This window comes from Patagioenas fasciata, chromosome 1 (genome assembly GCF_037038585.1).
Source record: "Patagioenas fasciata isolate bPatFas1 chromosome 1, bPatFas1.hap1, whole genome shotgun sequence".
In the NCBI taxonomy this organism is placed as follows: Eukaryota; Metazoa; Chordata; class Aves; order Columbiformes; family Columbidae; genus Patagioenas; species Patagioenas fasciata.
The window spans coordinates 103384663-103402505 of NC_092520.1; the positions used below are offsets into that span (position 1 = coordinate 103384663).

The 17843-nt window shown below is 37.7% G+C and overlaps 1 protein-coding gene across 10 annotated transcripts in view; it reads right to left on the bottom strand.

Moving 5' to 3' along the window:
• GK (glycerol kinase) overlaps positions 1-17843 on the bottom strand; it is a 62160-nt gene that overhangs the window by 17353 nt on the left and 26964 nt on the right. For 3 of the 10 annotated variants that reach the window (XM_071812153.1, XM_071812160.1, XM_071812172.1), the window contains exons 16-18: positions 15910-16030; positions 14017-14160; positions 13019-13099 (exon numbers count right to left, since the gene is read on the bottom strand). In XM_071812153.1, coding sequence (XP_071668254.1) covers positions 13019-13099; positions 14017-14160; positions 15910-16030 — 346 coding nt within the window. Of the gene's footprint in view, positions 1-5938; positions 8250-9330; positions 9402-10491; positions 11444-13018; positions 13100-14016; positions 14161-15909; positions 16031-17843 lie in introns of those variants that run through there. The other 7 variants (XM_071812168.1, XM_071812163.1, XM_065859650.2 and 4 more) reach the window with 7 other exon arrangements.

Consider the following 17843-nt stretch of genomic DNA (forward strand, 5'->3'; position numbering starts at 1 on the left):
CACAGCATTGCCGCTATGTCTAACGTACACGGGTGCTACGGTATCAATCAAGCAAAGTGCCTGTGTCCCCAGGCGTAGCACACCTGTGCTGGCAAAGGGTTACAGCGTGGGCCGCACTTCAGCACTGGGGTGGGGATGGAGAAGGATTGTTTGAATTTATACAAATATACTTTTTTCTTCTGAATGCTCCTTTCTAGAAGCAGTTTTGTCATGATGGAAACTAGATCCACAAAAATCCCTATAAGGTAATATCCTGAATCCCAACAAACACCCGATGTGTAAACTTCAGCATAACTCTTCTTCAGTTCATCTCTCTGTATAGTGTTTATTTGTACTGTAGCTACAAGGCCATCTGTCAAGAGGAAGGATTAGCTCTGTAAAGGTGGATAAGGAGTACACGCTCTGAAAAATGTATCTTTAAAGTATGAAAATGTCTGGCATGGCTACATTTTCTCTAAGATTGTCAGACAGTATCTCACTACAGTAGCAGGGTGAGGGGACAGATGGAGAAACCCCAGCTTCTTGTTCCTGTTCTGGAATGGCAACACTTTTACTGACATGAGGTCCTGACTCAAAGTGATGAAGTAGAGAAGTAAACACCAAATAACAAACAAACAGCTATTAGCAGCCTTTTGAGCGGATAAAATGTTTGATTTTTTTCAGGGCCAGAGAAAAGAGGCAGAGAGAAAGAGGTACCTTGGAGATGCTTGTGAAAAGCTATGTAGCTCCGTATAATTTCAGGCACCAGAAGAATGAGAACCCATGCCTTATGCACTGCAAAACCTCTAACTTCAAAATAAAATAAAGAGACATGGATCCCAGCTACATCTGTTTTCTTCACTATGGAACATCAGTTCATTTCAAAACCTAGGCAGTGTCCAATATTAAATAGTCATAGGGAGAAAGAAATTACATACAGACTGGGGGACAAGATGCTGGAAAGCAGTTCTGCGGAGACGGATTTGGGGGTTCTGGTCATCAGCAAGTTGAACATGAGCCAGCAGTGTGCCCTGGCAGCCAAGAGGGGCAACCGTGTCCTGGGTGCACCAAGCACAGCACTGCCAGCTGGGCGAGGGAGGTGATTGTCCCGCTCTGCTCTGCACTGGTGCAGCCTCACCTGGGGCACTGTGTGCAGTTCTGGGCAACACAGGATAAAAAGGACATAAAGGTACTGGAAAGTGTCCAGAAGAGGGATACAAAGTTGGTGAAGGGTTTGAAGGGGAAGCCGTATGAGTAGTGGCTAAAGTCACTCGGTTTGTTCAGCCTGGAGAAGAGGAGACTGAGGGGAGACCTCATGGCAGCTACAGCTTCCTCACAAGGGGAGGAGGAGAGGCGGGCACTGATCTCTTCTCTCTGGTGATCAGTGACAGAACCCGAGGGAATGGCAGGAAGATGTGCCAGGGGAAGTTTAGGTTGGACATGAGGAAAAGGTTCTTTACCCAGAGGGTGGTGGAGCACTGGAACAGGCTCCCCAGGGAGGTGTCACGGCCCCAAGCCTGACAGTGTTCAAGAAGAGACTGGACAGCACCCTCAGACACATGGTGTGAACTGTGGGGTTGTCCTGTGCCGGGACAGGGGTTGGACTCGATGATCCTTGTGGGTCCCTTCCAACTCAGGACATTCTATGATTCTATGATTCTACCTAATTATACTTTAATGGTTACTTTGTGCACATGGACTATTAGGTCTGTGTGTAACCTTGGCACTGGAACGGTGTGACTTTTGGGTGAAAATTTGTAACGTTACAAGTCTTAGGCGGATTTCTGTAAACAAGAATTGCTACATCTCTTGGTTTTTAGTTTATTATGAAAGAACTCACTGTCTGTCCTTGTACGCAGTTATTACTATGCATTTACTGCAAACTAGTTTGGTAGCACTGATCTACAGTGTGTAAATGAATTGCTCATATGCTGATGTTATCTTTGTTTCTATTGTAAGGTAGTACAGCTGTGACTCATGTTTTTTGTATAAATATTTAAATTATTATTTCAACATTTTCATTTACAGAATACTGTGCGAAATGCTGCTGTGATAGCTTCAACAGATGCTATTTTGAAAGCAAGTAGGAATTTTTTTTTTAGTGAAACTGTAACAAAATCTTCCAACAATTTCAGAAATTCAAGGATATTATGTAAACCAGTATCATCCTACTACGACCCACAACCATCCTGTTGCTTGCTATATTGATCTACTGTTGTGTTACACTTGATTCTGCACTGCTAAAATTCCAGTATGTTTTTTTCCTGTTTTCTAAGTGCTTATCTCACACACCAAATATTAAAACCATGCCTGCATATTCCAACATACAACATGCCTCATTTACACATCAGTTGGGACTTGGTGTTTCACATACTCATGAATAAACAAATAGCCTATTTCAACATTAGCAAATAAAATCTTTCATCACTACTGTAATGTGTTTAACTTAATTAATTAAGTTAATTAATATGAATTTTACTTAACATTACTTAACATTTAGTAGTTTGACAAATCCTACACTGTATATGGTTGTTTGCTGTAGTATCAGTGGGGAAATAGAAAGACTGGTATCAAAAAAATGATCGCATGATCTGAGATCTATTGCTGGCTATGACAGCCCTTGATCATGCTTGAGTGTGAAGTTCATCAATGAGCTGAAATGCAAACCAAGGTCAGGTACAATTCATTTACTTTCAGGCTTATGTATCAGAAAGTCACAGAATAGAGGTATTATGTTGCATACGAAGTGGTTTGCACCTCATTGAAGACTAACCAGAGTCCAAATAGAATAGGTTGTGTTGGTAATACAAACCTGTTTCCTGAGGGGGCATGTCTTAAAGAGATTTAATAATACTTGTCTTGAGGTTTAACTGAGATACAACAATCATGACTTAGAGAACAATGTTAAAGTTATCATTTCATATTTTGAAGACAGGGTTCTTGCATGTTCATATAGGTCACTCTCCCCCCTTTTCCCCTTCTTCCTTAATGATAAAAGTTTGGACAGTATCAGATGCCTCCAATATTTGTAGCATGAGAGCTCTAGAAGCTTTTCTTCTTGTCAGCATTTTCTTCAGCTGAAGAATTCTTTAATGTTTGTGGATGAAAGTGATGTTAATATTGAAACGTAATGCAGGGGAGTGCATTAATATTTGTGTAATGCATCCTCTCAACTGTAAGCTGACTTCAGTTTTTTAATATGGAGTAGTAATACAATAGGGATTTCTGTGCTTATAAAAGCTAACGAGAAACACTCATCAGTCTTGAATTCCTCTGTATCAAAGAGTAAGCTCAGGTTTTCAGTAATCAGTTCACCTGCAAGATAACATTTGCAAGAAAGATGGGTAGGGCTGATGTAGTCAGAAAACTTAAAAACTAAGTAGCTGCAGTGATATACTCAAAATTCCTGATGCTGCTTATGAAGGAGCCTGGGAAATGCAGGCACTGCAGAGGACACTGACTAACCCATCCTGTTGCCAAAACAAATAGAAGACAACCTGAACAGCTTTGGAACTGTGAGGGAAAGTGCTTGTTCAAGGCAGTGACAGCTGATCACCAATACCATCCTGTCTGCAAGGTCTTTTCTAGTTGCACAAGACACAAGAAGTGTGTCAGGTGATCCAGAAGCTAGAGCTCCTGGACCTTCAGTTCTGGGAGTGCTCCATCTCTGCAAAAATGAAAAATAATGGTGCTGGAGATTCTTCCAATGGAAGTGAATGTAAGGATAGTCAGAGAAGGAACCCTCAGATCAGAATCCCATGGATTTAAAGACAAAACACCACAGACAAAAAGAAATTACTCCCAAACTGATATCTTCCCATTATAAAAATTTAAGGTATCCATATTTTTAGGTTTTGCTAACTACAATTTAACTGCAGTCTCTTCGGAAGCATGTCATACCATGGTTGGCTTTTGGGCAGTTTTGAAGCACCTGGTGGTATAATTCAATATGAAAAAATAGGGTATTGAACTAATGCAATCAGGAATCTGAATAAAACAGTCTGGTTAAACTCCCACTAGCAAATGCTTAAAAAAGCAGAGTCAGTGAGAGCAGGGCCATGTCCCATTGGGTTTTGAGAATCCTGAAGGATGGAGACTCCACAACCTCTCTGAGCAATGTTCTCCTCCGTGTGACCACCTTTTCTTTGGTTTGAACGGAATTTCCTGCATTTCAGTTTGTGCCCACTGCCCCTCGTCCTGTCACTGGGTACCACAGACAAGGGTCTGGCTCCATTGCTTTACTCCTTGCATCGGGTATTTATATCTGAGCTTTCTCCAAGCTGAGAGGTCCCAGGTCTCTCAGTGTCTCCCACACAACAGATGATCCCATCCTTTAACCATCTTCGTGGCCTGTCACAGGACTCACTCTGGTGTGTTCGTCTGTCTCTCATACTGGCAATCCCAGAGCTCGACCCATCATGCCAGGTGTGTCTCACTGGGGGAAGGATCACTCCCTCGACCTGTTGGAGATGCTCTGCCTGATGCAGCCCATGGTGCTGTTGGCCTTTCCTGCAAGCGCTGCCTCATGTTCAACTTGGTGTCCACCGGGAACATTTCTGCAAAGTTGCTTCCCAGCAGGTTGGCCCTCAACATGCCCCAGTACAACAGGCTGGACTTGGCACTTCCCCTTGTTGAACTTCACAAGGTTCTTATCAGTCTTTTCTCCACCTTGTTGAGATCCCTCTGGAGAGCATGGGAAAACCATTCCAGCAATGTTCTTTCATCATTCTTTCGAGATTTAGAGGGCTGCTACTCATTTGCCTGCCCTTATCTCCAGGACTGATGAGTACTACTTCCATGAATGCTGGTAAATTATGATAATTAAAAAAAAAAAAAACAAAAAAACAAAACAACAACAGCCAAAGATCCTGGGCTTGTCTTACAGCTCTTAATGGGACAGCATTCCAACAGCTACAGATCTCAAATTATCTAGATGGAAAGATTAGGGCCTGGATGATGGTATGGATATTAAGAAGCTTATTTGGATAGGGCTCCAGTAATGGACTAGACATTGTATTAGCTTTTGTTGAACAAAAAAAATCTTCATACATATAAATTTCTGCTACTAATTACATTAATAAAGTTCTCATCTCATAATGTTCCAGCTTGATGAATCATGGGATTTGAGTGTGCTCTTGTGCAGCACAGCCAAGGGCAAGCCTGTAATTTTGCTGTGTGAAAGGAAGACTCAATTCCGATATTGAGTAATAATGTATTACCTCAGGTTTCTGTGCTGATGTGATATTTAAATGCCTTTTTTGGCAGGGGCGTGAGGAGGTGGGTTGGTTCTGACTCACACAACTGATTTCGATATAGGGGACTGAAGACTCTGTAAAAACTATGGATGAAGGCCATATCCTTTATGCAGCATCAGATGTGCAGAATACAGGTGGGAGCTTTGTAGAGCCAGAACAAACAAGAATCTGGCAGGTACCCTTCATACATGTATCTCCACATATACACGTACCCCCATGCTTCTTTCTTAAAATAACACCTGACACTCCTGGCTAGTGCCCTCAGCAGTGTTTTCTGCTCCATGAGCATTTCTTCCCCCTACCCATAAAGGCTTTTGATCTGTAGCAGGTACCAGACCATGGTATAAGAGCAAAAGCCATTGGGCCTGTTGGCCCCACCATGCAAAGTTTTTGAGTTCTTCGGATCAAACCTGTATTATGACTGTATCCTTTTTTGTTTTTCCCCTTGTGTACTCCTGCTTTTGTTCCTGAATATGGAGGGACTTGAGGAAATGTAATTTCTAATCCAGTCCTTGAAACTGAATATATCACTGAAAAGCAGAATAAAGTACTGCATGGATTTGAGCTGTACATGAGAGCACATGAAATCACATCTGTGATATTTAAAGAGGGTGCTCTACTATTTAATGTGTCAATGTATGCTAATGCCTCATGCAAAAAACATTAATTAAAATGTGTCTGAAAGATAATGTGCAAGAATAAACTGACAGCTTATATTGATTTATTTATGGTATTTTAATACCAAGTTAACGCATTTCTCAAGTAAGAATTTTATAAATCTAGCAATTTATAGAAAAAAATAAATCACAGCTTCACAAAAAGCTAACTTTCAACAGTTTGTTCCCCCCTCCCAACACACAGTTTAAAATATATTTCAACTATGTTGGCAGAAAGTTAACAGTGGTGTGAAATTCTTAAAAAACATTTGCAACAACAATTGAAAATAAAATAACTATTTTTGTCCAGTGAAAAAGTAACAGGAATTGTTTTTCCTGGTAAAATTCAGAAAAGCAGCAAAAAAATCTCCCTTCTACTTATTATGTGCTACTTTTCCCCCTGCCATGTACATCACCAGCAAAGGCAACACTTCAACATTAACCATTCCCAGGTTCAGTACTTCAGTGTTTCTGGCAAGAAGTCAAGGGCAGAGGTCCAGTGTTTGAAGTGTGTGCTTCCCTTGCCCTGTGTACTCCAGAGCCTGCTGTCAGTCTTGTTCCTTAGGGTGAGGTGGGATCAGTAACAACCCCAAGTAAAGGTAAGGAGTATAAAGATTTTTCTATGGATTCATGTTGATTTTTCATTCTTTCTTTACCTCTCCAATAGAAACTGGAAAACACAGAAATTTTAGCTGGCACACCTCACATTTGAGTATTTATGAAATAGAGGATTCAAATGATGTTGTTCTATTTTCTCCTGTGCACAAAACCCCCCTCTGTTGAATTTATACATGTAATCACAGGACAAAAAAAATGTTCCCTTCTCTAACTTCTTAAGTAAAAGTCACGTTTTAAAAGGTCATTGCACTCACTAATAAAAAGGCAATTAATATACATTTGATATTAAATATATTGTACAGACCTGAACTTCTGTGCAATCCGTTGCTTCAGACACACACATATTTAACATCTTTTTAAAAACTAAGCCTCTAAACATAGTTTCTATATTGATCTAATGGCACTAGGCGAAAATACATTTTCTTTGACCTAAGCAATAAGGCTGGCACTTGTCATGCTCTTGGTGCAAACAGGAAGCTGAACATACTATTATTGCATCACTCCTTTACCCCTGGAGGACAAAAAACTTCCAAGTGGATGCAACTCAGTTGTCATACACGTTGCCTGTGAATTCCAGTGGCCCAGTTCAGGTGCCAAGTGCTTACTCTTTCAGGTCAGGGTTTTGGTTGTCCCAGCATATTTTGTGACAACTTGCTGTTAAAACTGTGGACATGGAAACTGAAAGGGAGATTTTGGTCCCTGAGATATACTAAATGAGATCAAGAACTAAAGCACTGATATTCAATTTGGAGTGGACCCTCTTTAAGGAAAACTAAGTTACCTTCAACTTTCAGAAGTTTAACAAATATCACTAAAATATTCTTAAGCAGGATGTCAGAATATATGTGGGATTGCTGAAGAAAAGTGCATTGTACAGAGCAGTTTTAAGAGTTATCGGTTGCTGAGGACCTGTCAGCAGTCCTGTATCAAATTTATCTTTTCAACCCAGCAAAATAGCACAAGAACATGAAACATGGCCTTAACAAACACATCTATTTACTCCTATTTCTTTAAAGAAACAGCTACAGGACTTAGTCTTACTTGTAATGGGAACACTGAACACAAATGCCAGAAGGCAAACCAAACTTTTAAACTTTGTAACTGATCATTTCAACAGTACCCTGTGAACCATACCAGCAACCTCTTCATTGCCAAACCAGTGGCGATGTGTGCTACTGGTAATACATTTTGAAATAGTGTTTAAAAGGTTTGTACCATTGAAGGTGTTTCAGATCAGCAGCAACTACAATAAAACATCTTTGGCAACCATAAACATATGAAAGGTAATTCACAGCAGCTGGAAGAATTGTAAGATGTTTACAAAGTTCTATAGTGCATTGTTAAATTTCTGCAGTGTGTTGTATAAAGTACCAAAGCCCTGAAAAGGGGAGCTAAACATCTGATATTACTTCAGAAGGTGCAGGGTTTTGATATACCAGCTTTCTCACACAAAGCTAGGGCTTGTGAAATTTTAGAGGATGATGTGGGAAAGTCCATGCAAAGACCTCCAGTGCAGCTGGAGTTGATGGGGAAAGGAGCAGAGTAATGAAGGGCTGAGGACTTAAGTTTCAGAGTACCACTGGGAGGTTACACAGGGACTGGGAACAGATGGATTCATGAACGAATTTAGTCACACAAATAGTACAATCACATTGGTGGTGGAACCTCTTCAGAAAACAAAACAAAAGAAAAAAATCAGCTGCATCTGGACATTCCACTAAGTAGTTTCATTTACCAGTACCTTAAATAAGAAAAAAACATGTGTTAGTAATACAGAATTTACTCTAAAACATTAATAACACTCTATAATACAGCTGAGCTATTATATAAGAGGAACTCAGTATAACCATATTTTGTTTTCAGTTAATGGGATTATAAATTAGGTGTATCTTGTGACATCAGATAAACCAGCACTTCAGTGTGTGGGATGTGCAGGAGAGAAAGATGGGTAAATTTTAACAAGTAGAAGAATCGAAGGAAGGTACTCTAAGCTTATTTTTTTTTTCTGAATATGAGCTCAGCTTTCACAAATTTGAGAAACTTTACTGCAACTAACTTGCAGAACTGCACAGTGATCCCTATACGTAAATTAGTATGCAATCTGGCAATATCTATCACAACACAAGAAACTAAAAAGGAAAAAGAGAATCTAAAAAGAACCACAAAGCATATTTAAGCAGGAAGAATACAGTTTTACTATCAGTACTGATGCCTTATTCTGTGAGAATAAAGTAAAAGAATTTATGTCACATAAGATCCCATATATAGCCAATCCCCATTTTCACCTCACTTGAGAGGCGTCAGTTTAAGCATGCAAAGGCATGTCTTTAAATTTCAGTCTAATAAAATATAATATCACTTTCAGTTAACTTCCACCCCCTAAAAAAGTACAGCTGCAGAATATGTTGAAACCTCTCAGATGTCCACTTCCAAAACTACTGCGAAAACGTAAAAGAATCTTAGCATAACGATTCCAGTTGCTACACACAACTTAATAGTGACATAAACCAAAATACTGGCCATTTCTCCCCTGGGAGAGAAGAAGAATGAGGATCATAGAATAAGGTACAAGTAATTATCTGATTTTGATGAAATTATGAAATGATATCATTCAATACAGTATTGTACTTCATATGCAGTCATCAGGTGCTGCATGAAAAGGCAGTTAGTCTAGCAGTTCTGCAAATGGGTTTTTGCCACATTAGTGTTCTGTATTCTGCCACAGCAGATTTTTCCTTCGCATTTCAGTAGCTGTAAAATCTGTAAGGCCCTGCCTTACAGAGACATGTTCAACAACAGCGCTGTTGACGTGCAAGACTTACTGCTGTTTCAGCACATGAAGGATGAATTCAATCCTCAGTAGATTCCATCCTCAAACCTACAATACTGATGACTGCGTTCCAGTTCCAGTGTTTTATTAAAAGGTAAAATATAACAAATTAATTAATGGAGTTCCTGTACTGAATTAGAAAGAAAGTCTGGTCAGCTGGTTCCAGCTTTTAAAAGTAGAGAATATTTACCAGAGGAAATGTCTAAGGGGGAAGGAGCCCTGCTCCAATCAGCAACACAAATTCTGTATATCATGTTCTACCCTAACACACAGCTGAGCAAAACTACAACCTGTCCATATCATCGCTGATGCTATTCCTGTTTAGACATCATTTTTAAAACAAATAAAAGCTGGAAATTTCTTGCAACTTCTCCTGTCCCCAAGCTTAACATGTAAATAATACACCAACATATTGGTATATAAAGCTCCTGTATTGGTATATATTGTAACTATATATAGAGAATAATTTGAAAACAAGGGTAAAAATGGGTTCTGAAGGCCAGAGCAATGGGATGAATGTTTCCCACTTGTGGGTTAGAAAGGCATTGACAAGCTTAGGGAAGGGAGAAAAAGATTTTTTTTTTTAATGAGTTCCAGCAGTGCAGGTTTAGATATTTATATGCAGGTTACTGATTAGTTAGTTTTAAAAAGCAATACACCCAGAATTTAAATTGCTTATCCACCCACTTAACATTGTTCTTCATATTATTTTAGATATCCTCCATGTGGTGAAGAACCTGACCTGGCATTAATATTCGAATTGCTTAGTTCAGCTTGTTAAAAATTTACCCACTTAATCACAGCTGGTTTTATTTTATTCTTCATAATCAAGATTGTTTTCATTCACAGATACATTCCAGAGTTAATAAATTAATGTCAATCCATTTGTTCAGTTTGATTTTTGCCTAGCATTTGTTTAGTTTGAATTTAGCTCTCCTACAAGCTCAGACAGTCTCTTCCATGCAAGAAAAATTACAATTGAATAGTTAATTCAGGCCGAATGAGTAGAAACAAAATACAAACACATAATCCCAGGAGCATGCTAGAGTCCTCAATTGTCTGTTTAATTAACACCTCCCACTCAGCCCACCAAATCCAAAGAAGGAAAACTAAACAAGCATCCCCCAAAAGCTTACTAAGTGGCAACAATGGCTATACTGTAAAATATTTTATTTGGAATGAAATTATGAAACACCACAACAAAGAACAAATGACATCACCATATAATCTTTTTCTTACCATAAGAATATCTTAATGAAATGTCTTACTTCTGGCATAAGCAACTAACACCGTCATCCATGTTAAGAACTTTATTTTCAAATAAAACATATATTAATAGGTTGAAGATGCATCTTCATTGCATATGCACACAGTCTCTTTCCCCAGTTTTGCAGATAGGCCTTTTAGGGTTTCTTTACACAAAATGAATTCCGTTATCCATCAAGAGTAAAGTACAAAAGAATATTTTATAGATTTAGTTGATGAAGATTTCTAACAAACAAAACAACAGTTCTAAGGGGACCAGAAAAACTAAAAGGATGCATGAAGCCTTTCAGGGACAGAAGAAAAGTCTTCCTTTTCTTTAAACAAGATCCTCAAAATAATTTTGAACATTATGAGAAGAAATAGAGAATAAAGGATGGAACCTTATTCTAACTGCAATACACACAGTAATGCAGGCAATGCAAAACTCTGCTGGGCTCCTTCAACCTATATACCCCTTTGGTAAACTGTGTACAGTCTCTGTAGCCAGATATAGGGAAAGGAGAATTCAAAGTTTCATGTGCATCTAACAACTATGAATTTCATGGCACGTGAGGATGAATTGAAGATGGCATTCACCTGGTTCCCCTAGGTACCATATGTCTAATTCACACCCTGGAACACTCGTGTGCATGAACAACAAAAAGCATCAGTCATTTTTGCTGAAAATAAACAGGTGGAATACAAAAAACCCCAACACTTAAACCAGTGTAGATAGCTTTTAAAGTGATCTAGTTCAAACAATAACTAACCTGAGACGTACTTTGCTCCGATTAACATTATCACGCTACTCATAATAAAAAAACCCAAAGGCAGACTACAGAAGATACTAGGGTCAACTGCTGTCATCCAGGGGAGGGTGTTTCCAGTCAAGCAAATCAAAAGAGAGATATATATATATAAATTACAATATATGTGTTAAAAATCATACGAACAGCAAAAAGTAACAAATGTAATGACATTTGCAGGAAAAATGAAAAAGATAATGTATAACCCCCACAATAATTCAAACAGGTTCTCAATATAAGAGCTCAAATCCAAATTCCACTGTTAGCACTATCTAGGTTAAGCCCAGTTCTAGTATTCTTCAATCTTAAATATTCCTAGCAGGCAGAAGACAGAGTTTCAAAGCACGAACTAAGGAAAGTAACATTTCCCTCCCCCCAGCATTAAACAAGATAATCACTGAGGGTTAAGTTTTGATAAGCATATCCCTTTTCATATGAGCTGAAGAATAAGACAGAGTTTTAGTTTTCTGCAAGGTAGAATTTTCTATCCTTCAAAATGAAATAATGGTATCAAGTAAGACATGCATCAAGGATTTGGGATTTTAGCATACATAACAAAGAGTTTAGATGTAAGGCTACTAAATGATAATGGACAACACTGAAATGAATCTTGTTATTCATTCGAAGTAACCTACTTCCTTTCCAAATAGCCTTGACAGAATTCTTTGTATAACCATGGTGTTAAATAAAACACTTAAACAAACATATAAGATGGTAAAAGGAAAATTTTAGCTTTAGCTTTTAAGAATAAAGGAAGAGACTTCATGACGCTTGAGGGCTTCAACTGTGGATTGTGGGGGTAGACTACATTTTGAGGATTCTTTACTTAATACTTTTCATTCTAACAGTTTTTCCAGCAAAAGGAAAGTGAAATTAAGACAAAGCCCATAAATGATGTGTTGTAGGATGACCCAGGACAAAGAACTTTTACCCTGAAATAGTGCTGAAATATAAATTCAAATTACAGATCAGAGAAGACTGCAGGTTTATTTAATTCACATCTGACAGATGAAAAAGTCCTCTACTTCAAAAGAAAAAATTTGTTCTGTCCCTCAAAAGTGTTTGTATATTCTCTGTGTGTGAACAATAGGTTTATGCAATTTTTCACTTTGTAACTTCTTGCTCTTAGTCCTCATGGGTCAAACAGGTTTTGATGTGGCTATCAATCCCTCCTTCCTATACAGCAAATAATAAAGGCAAGCTATAGCAAGAAAAAACGCAGGATGAAACTTTTCTCCTTTGCAACATGAGGTTATAGTATAAGAAGAAAGTTTATTAAATCCCTCCACTGTCTTAGAATTGTGCTGTTTCTCTTCTACCAGGTAAGTTTTTTTTCTGTTGTAAACCAATGCTATTCTGCAAAACCTGCACTTAGTTGTGATTTCATGTCCTCTGTTTTTAGAGTCCTACAAGATATTGCTTGTGCATTCCTTTCAAAAGGAAGACCTGTCTGTCTGTCTATCTATCCATCTTCCTGCTTTGTTTCCATAGTGGTTTTAAGTAGCAATTTTAAAATCATCAGAATAGTCCAGAGATGCTATGAACAGAAAAGGCCACGAAACTCAAGATTAACTACCTAGGCTAACTGGCTAATTAATAATATTTGACTTGCATTAATTTCTGGTTTACCATTTGACGGAGCTTCAGATGTCTCCCAGTCCATAGATCTCATCACCGCTTTCTTCCATCTGGCATAGCGAGATTCACTTTCTGAAATTGAGAAATCAGCAAACAGAAAAGCTTATCAATGCATACGAGAAAAAGTATTTAAAAAGCAGAGACTACAATATTAGCTTTCCACTCTTTTACACAGTATAGTTTGTCTGCACAGAACAAGTATTATAAAATGCTGTTTTGAATACAAAACCCAAATGAAACCAACCCCAAACCCTACGGTTACCTATAGTAAGGAGAAATAAGTCTTAAATCCAATTTTACACATGTTTATCAATAAGAAGATTTACAAGTAGGACAAAATGACGCAATTGTTATTCACGTAGAAGCCTTTCAGTGCTGAAAATACTGTCTTAAGTAGGGATTATAGCAGTAATTATAATCAAAATGGTAAGACAAAATTCTGTACCAAAAACTAAGAAATCACTGAAAAGACAAAAATTCATTGTTTTGTATATGGATGAAATATGTCAAGAACATCCTTCCCATCCCTAGGAGCACATAAGAAAAGTCTCCTCAAAACAGTCTGTCCTTTCTACATCTGTGAAAACTCACAAATGTACAGGAGTTTTAGAAGACATCTTTCTCAGTAAAAATCTTCCAAGATTTCTTTAATTTTACTTGCTATAAAAAAATAGCTACTAACTGCAATGCTCAGTACAAAGCTTATTTCAAAAAGAAGGAAAAAAACCCCAAACAACACATTCCCCTGTGGAATTATGTTGTTTTAACCATTTTCCAAACTTACGAGTCAATAAATGGACAATATAGCAAGTGAAATGCACTTTTCTCTAAACCAAACACTATAAATCTGATCTTCAACATTTGTGAGGACATTCATGTATGTAGCTGCTTTTTAGATTGGTATATTACACTGCAACTAAGAAAAAACCCTATCTGTGGACATAAAATATTGATTTTGCAACTTCTTAGAAAACATGAAAGGGTTTTACCCTCTGGGTTGATCTGTGGTTCAAATCGTTCACATGTCACTGCTGTCAAATCTCCAGGATTCAGACTCCAAACTCCAACTCCTTCTGCAGCTCCTGCTGCCATAGCAGCTCCTAGAGCTGTTGTTTCAGGCATTGATGGCTTTACTGAAGTAAATCACAGAGAAGGTTGGGATGATTTTAATGAAAGTCACCTTGATTACATCAGAACTAAAGATTCACATATCTGTCTAGAATAATATATATTTTCTACAACTGCTATATGCTTCCTTTATCAACTGCAAACCTAATTTTATTGCCATTCACATGGTTATGAGGCTAACTTCACCTATGAGTCATCCAAGTCTTTGAAATATCTCAGATCACTACTTCCTTCAAGACTGAATCATGCAATTGCCCATTTTCATGCCATGTACAGGGCTGCTGACCTCAACCATCAGTTTCCTTAGAGTACTCCTGTTCACGATATACCACTTTTTTGTCTTCTCCCTTCTCAAAAAAGTAGTCACTGGCTAAGTTATCAGTCTTGTTCCCATGCTCTGGATATTGCGTTATTGAAAGCATTTAGAAAAGGTATCTTAAAAGAGAATACACGCCTGTACTTATCAGCTTGCTTGCTTTCCAAGATACTATAGACGACCATCCCATGGTCATCTGTTCTATTAACTCTAGAACTGCCTGCTTCTCTGCTTCAGCTAGGGAATCCTTTAAAATCTGATTTTACCGATCAAGTCCTTTAATCTGCTAACTACACATCTGCACTGCTAGTATGAGCCCTGTGTATTATGTAGTATTTAAGGCAAGATACAATACCGCTAGAGTCAAATACTTTCCACTGAAGTGTCTCACATTTATGCGTAAGAGACAACATGATGTTTTTCTAAATTATTTTCTAGAAGCTGCATATTAGGCAAGATTATTACATTTATGCAGCAAATTATCAGTATAGATGAAAATATATAATATCTTCATGTTACTCAGTGACACACCGCATCCTTAAGAATGCTATTGTATGGCTCACAATACTCAACAATTTGGGATCTGCTACAGGTGTTAAAACATGTCTTCAGAAAGATGCACCCTTTTCACTGATGCTGAAATGTTCCAGGTTTCAAGTAAAGTCTTTAAAGAACTTTAGTGTACTGAAACACATCCTTCAAAAGCTAAAAGCCCTTTTCTATTATTCTAGGGGGCTTCTGTGAAAGAAATGTTACATGTTCATTTCTAAAATGGTCATGTTGATGTTAGATCAGAATAATGGTACTGGAAACTTTCATGTGCCTCAGAGAGGAACGACCCCATTTGGGTTTGTATTTTATCTTACGCATGCAAAGAAAACTGGTTGCAAGATTCCCACTTTTATTGTAACCTCTATTCTTTTCTTTGTTGCTGCTGTGGGAGGAAACAAAATGGACAATGTGTTCTGTGGGTCTTCTTTTACATTGTAAATGAAATCAAATTTTTGTGCACTCAGAGAGAACAGAAAAAAAAAGGGTATTTGCTGTTTGCTGAAATGCAAGAACAAAACATAAGCAATGGAAGTGCAAAGTTCTGATTTTTCTCTGAGTAAGATTCTCAGGGACAACATGTTGCAGGAGGGCATTAATTTAACTGATTTTAAAACTGATAGATGTTTAGCAATTTATATAAAAATTTTGAAGTTCAATATCATCACAGTACTGTCATATCTCAACACAAGAAAGAAGTCAGTGATTCTCTATGAAACTGAATCTCAAAACTGGATGCAAGATCTAAAAACTTTTTCTGGAAACAACTCCAACATTCTCAAACAGTAGCAAAAGACCAGCAAAAACAACAATTTGCCCTCATTAGTCATTACAAACCAATGTTGTTTTCAGTTTTAAAAAGAAATTCAGAGTTGTAATTTCATCTTACCTACTGGAATACAGAGAATGTCTGATTGGAGTTGCATGAGGAGCTTGTTATTGGTCATTCCTCCGTCTACTTGTAACTGATGTAGTGGTATCCCACAGTCCTTGTTCATGGCATCTAAAATCTTAAGTAAGAGCAATATATGTTATGATTTCATTGTAGAGAAATCCACTATACACTGTCACTGTAAAATACTTCTACAAATAATAAATTGTTATAATAATAAATAATTATTAATAAATTAATAATAACCAAATAATGAATGAATAAATAATTAAGGAATAAAATTATTAATAATACATTAAAAATAAATAATAATTCAGCATTTGCTGAAGTGTATTAAGCAGGTAATTGCCCTCCCCTATATATCAAGAGGGCAAAATAGAAGCAGTGGCAATATGTTTTTGTTTAGCATACAGCAAATGCATTCTATTTATTACAGAAATGGTAGTGCAGGAGATGTTTCTCCCCTGATGCTCTATATCTAGCCAATGTGTTGCTTATTTGGTCTGAGAGGAAGAATTTTGAAGAAAAGCTGATGACAACTACATTTATCAAAGTAAACAAAGGAGGAAATAACACTAAGTGGAGGCCTTTAGCTGACTACAGTTTGTCTAGACACTTTCTCCAATTTGATGCATTAAAGACTTGAAAAATTTAAATATTTGAAGTGGCAATCTGGAAGACATTTCAGTGGGACCTGCTGAACATCGAACTGTTTTGAAAGAGCAGCGTCTTGAAATATTTTCAATTAGTTGTTGAAAATTTTACATTACATGAGATAGACTGGAAAAATCAACTTAGTGTAATTTTTTGTAAAATTATGTTACCTTCTTTTGAGCAGAGTAGAGGGATAAACATTAACGAAAACTGTTCAAGTGTTTGCAAGGGATAATTAACTAAGAGCAGAGTATTTAATTCACTAATACCCATCAGCATGCATTTTAGGGGTCTGAAGCATCTTTCTTATGAAAAAAGATTGCGAGTCTTTTCAGCCTGCAGAAGAGAAGGCTGAGAGGGGATGTCACCAATGTTTATAAATATCTCAGGAGTGGGTATCAAGAGGATGGGACCAGACTCCTTTCAGCGGTGCCCAACAATGGGATGAGGTGCAACAGGCACAGACTGAAGCACAAGAGGTTCCATTTAAACATGAGGAGAAACTTCTTTACTTTGAGGTGCCAGAGCACTGGAACAGGCTGCCCAGAGAGGTTGTGGAGTCTGCTTCTCTGGAGACATTCAAAACCTGCCTGGACACATTCCTGTGCAATCTACTCTAGGTGAACCTGCTTTAGCAGGTGGGTTGGAGTAGATGATCTCCACAGGTCTCTTCCAACCCCAAACATTCTGTGATTCTGGTTCCTAAAAGTGTAAGATTTGCCTTAAACCTTAGCTACTGGTAACACCACAGCATTATCCTACAAGCACCTATTAAATGCAGAACAGTGGGTTTTCTAGGGTTTTGTAAAAGCAGCCAGTTACATACCTAATTTACATTTTTTAATGTTAGAGCAGAATTTTTGTTGATAAAGTTGGGCATTAACTAGTGGAGAATGATTTTCTCTTTGAAATCTTTCTATTTATTTGAATAAAAAAGAGGTGTGCTTTTCTCAGCTTTAAATGATTAAGCAAGATAGACCACAAACTACAATGCATTCTGTGTTGCTCTGTAGTTCACAAACTACCCAGTTATGCAATCCTTACTGTGAAAAGTCAACACCTTTTTTAAAAAAGAACAAAAAATTTATAGGTTTGTAAGGCAGTAAAAACTATACAGAGATGAATTGTCCAGTAGATTCTACCCATTCCCAGGAAGTATGTCAGCCAGGTTCCTTATCAGAAAATCTTCAAAGGAACTAAAAGAACTACCAAAGTATAAATAATGGTTACAAATTAGAAGGTAAAAGGCCAGTTTTCATGGTGGCAGCATCTGTCCA